This window comes from Epinephelus moara, chromosome 3, assembly GCF_006386435.1.
Source record: "Epinephelus moara isolate mb chromosome 3, YSFRI_EMoa_1.0, whole genome shotgun sequence".
In the NCBI taxonomy this organism is placed as follows: Eukaryota; Metazoa; Chordata; class Actinopteri; order Perciformes; family Serranidae; genus Epinephelus; species Epinephelus moara.
Window position 1 is genome coordinate 109,068 of NC_065508.1, and position 1,938 is coordinate 111,005.

The window sequence follows — 1,938 nt, forward strand, 5'->3', positions numbered from 1 at the left end:
ATGTGGGTATTATTATGACTGGGAGGAGTGGATTCATTGAGACTGACATATTCATCTTGACACAGCCAGGTTTCAGTGAGACTGAGTAAATCAATATGATTATCTGATATTAATTCGTTTACTAACACTGCTTTAGACGATAGAGACCTGATATTTAACAGTCCGCATTTAATTCTCCTGTTTTGTCTTTCTGTCACAGAAGAGGTTTTAATTTGACAACAGAGGAAATAATTTTCACAACAGAGGGAAATAATTTTCACAACAGAGGAAATAATTTTCACAACAGACGAAATAATTTGACAACAGAGGAAATAATTTTCACAACAGACGAAATAATTTTCACAACAGAGGGAAATAATTTTAACAACAGAGGAAAATAATTTTAACAACAGAGGAAAATAATTTGACAACAGAGGAAAATAAAAATGATTCAACATTTTGAACAGAATCAAAGACAAAGAAACTGAATAAAAAACTAACAAACATCTCGTCCTCCACCTTCTCTGCAGGTGTGGAGAGGACTCCACCAATCAGGTTTCTTCAGCTGATGTGACCTCACAGGAGGAAGAGGAGGAAGTTAGGACACGCCTGAGTGTCCCTGTGTCACCTGGTGATGATGTCACTGTGGAATGTGTGGCCTACAATCAGATGGGAGACTCCCGTGATGTCTTTTACCTCCGTAGGTGTCTGAAGACCTGACTGACTATAAAACCTGTCATGACTGAAGGTGTCGCCTCGATGTTGTTGTTGTTGTTGATGTTTATGTTTGTGTTTCCTGCAGGAGAACCTGAACGCATCTTCACGTTGCCTCTGATCGGAGCTCTGAGCGCCGCCGTCTTCCTCTTCCTGCTGTCGTCAGTCCTCTTTTACAAGTGGACACAGGTACGTTTGTCTCACTGTTACCTGTGTCACAGACTGCCTGCAGAGGAGCCTCCTGCAGAGGAGCCTCCTGCAGAGGAGCCTCCTGCAGAGGACCTGCAGTGGTACCGGCACGCAATTTCATCCCATTACGTGCTGCCACCACGGAATGCGGTGTTAAGAGGTCATGGTCGTTTTACTTATTTCTGTGAGATCACGTTGGTCTCAGTGTCCTCAGTATGTCTCAGTGTGTCTCTGTGTCCTCAGTGTGTCTCAGTGTGTCTCTGTGTCCTCAGTGTGTCTCAGTGTGTCTCTGTGTCCTCATTGTGTCTCAGTGTCCTCAGTGTGTCTCTGTGTACTCAGTATGTCTCAGTGTTCTCAGTGTGTCTCTGTGTCCTCAGTGTGTCTCAGTGTCCTCAGTATGTCTCAGTGTGTCTCTGTGTCCTCAGTGTGTCTCAGTGTCCTCAATGTGTCTCAGTGTCCTCAGTGTGTCTCAGTGTGTCTCAATGTGTCTCTGTGTCCTCAGTCTGTCTCAGTGTCCTCAGTGTGTCTCTGTGTCCTCAGTGTGTCTCAGTGTCCTCAGTGTGTCTCTGTGTCCTCAGTGTGTCTCAGTGTCCTCAATGTGTCTCTGTGTCCTCAGTGTGTCTCTGTGTCCTCAGTGTTCTCAGTGTGTCTCTGTGTCCTCAGTGTTCTCAGTGTGCCTCAGTGTCCTCAGTGTGTCTCTGTGTCCTCAGTGTGTCTCAGTGTGTCTCTGTGTCCTCAGTGTGTCTCTGTGTCCTCAGTGTTCTCAGTGTGTCTCAGTGTGTCTCTGTGTCCTCAGTGTGTCTCATTGTCCTCAGTGTGTCTCTGTGTCTCAGTGTGTCTCAGTGTCCTCAGTGTGTCTCAGTGTGTCTCAGTGTGTCCCTGTGTCCTCAGTGTTCTCAGTGTGTCTCAGTGTGTCTCAGTGTGTCTCTGTGTCCTCAGTGTGTCTCTGTGTCCTCAGTGTGTCTCATTGTCCTCAGTGTGTCTCTGTGTCCTCAGTGTGTCTCAGTGTCCTCAGTGTGTCTCTGTGTCCTCAGTGTTCTCAGTGTGTCTCAGTGT

At 46.2% G+C, this 1,938-nt stretch overlaps 1 protein-coding gene across 1 annotated transcript in view; it reads left to right on the forward strand.

Annotated features, from left to right (window-relative positions):
* LOC126384018 (macrophage colony-stimulating factor 1 receptor 2-like) overlaps nucleotides 1-1,938 on the forward strand; it is an 18,721-nt gene that overhangs the window by 8,410 nt on the left and 8,373 nt on the right. The window contains exons 8-9 of the mRNA XM_050034833.1: nucleotides 510-679; nucleotides 782-882. Coding sequence (XP_049890790.1) covers nucleotides 510-679; nucleotides 782-882 — 271 coding nt within the window. The remainder of the gene's footprint in view (nucleotides 1-509; nucleotides 680-781; nucleotides 883-1,938) is intronic.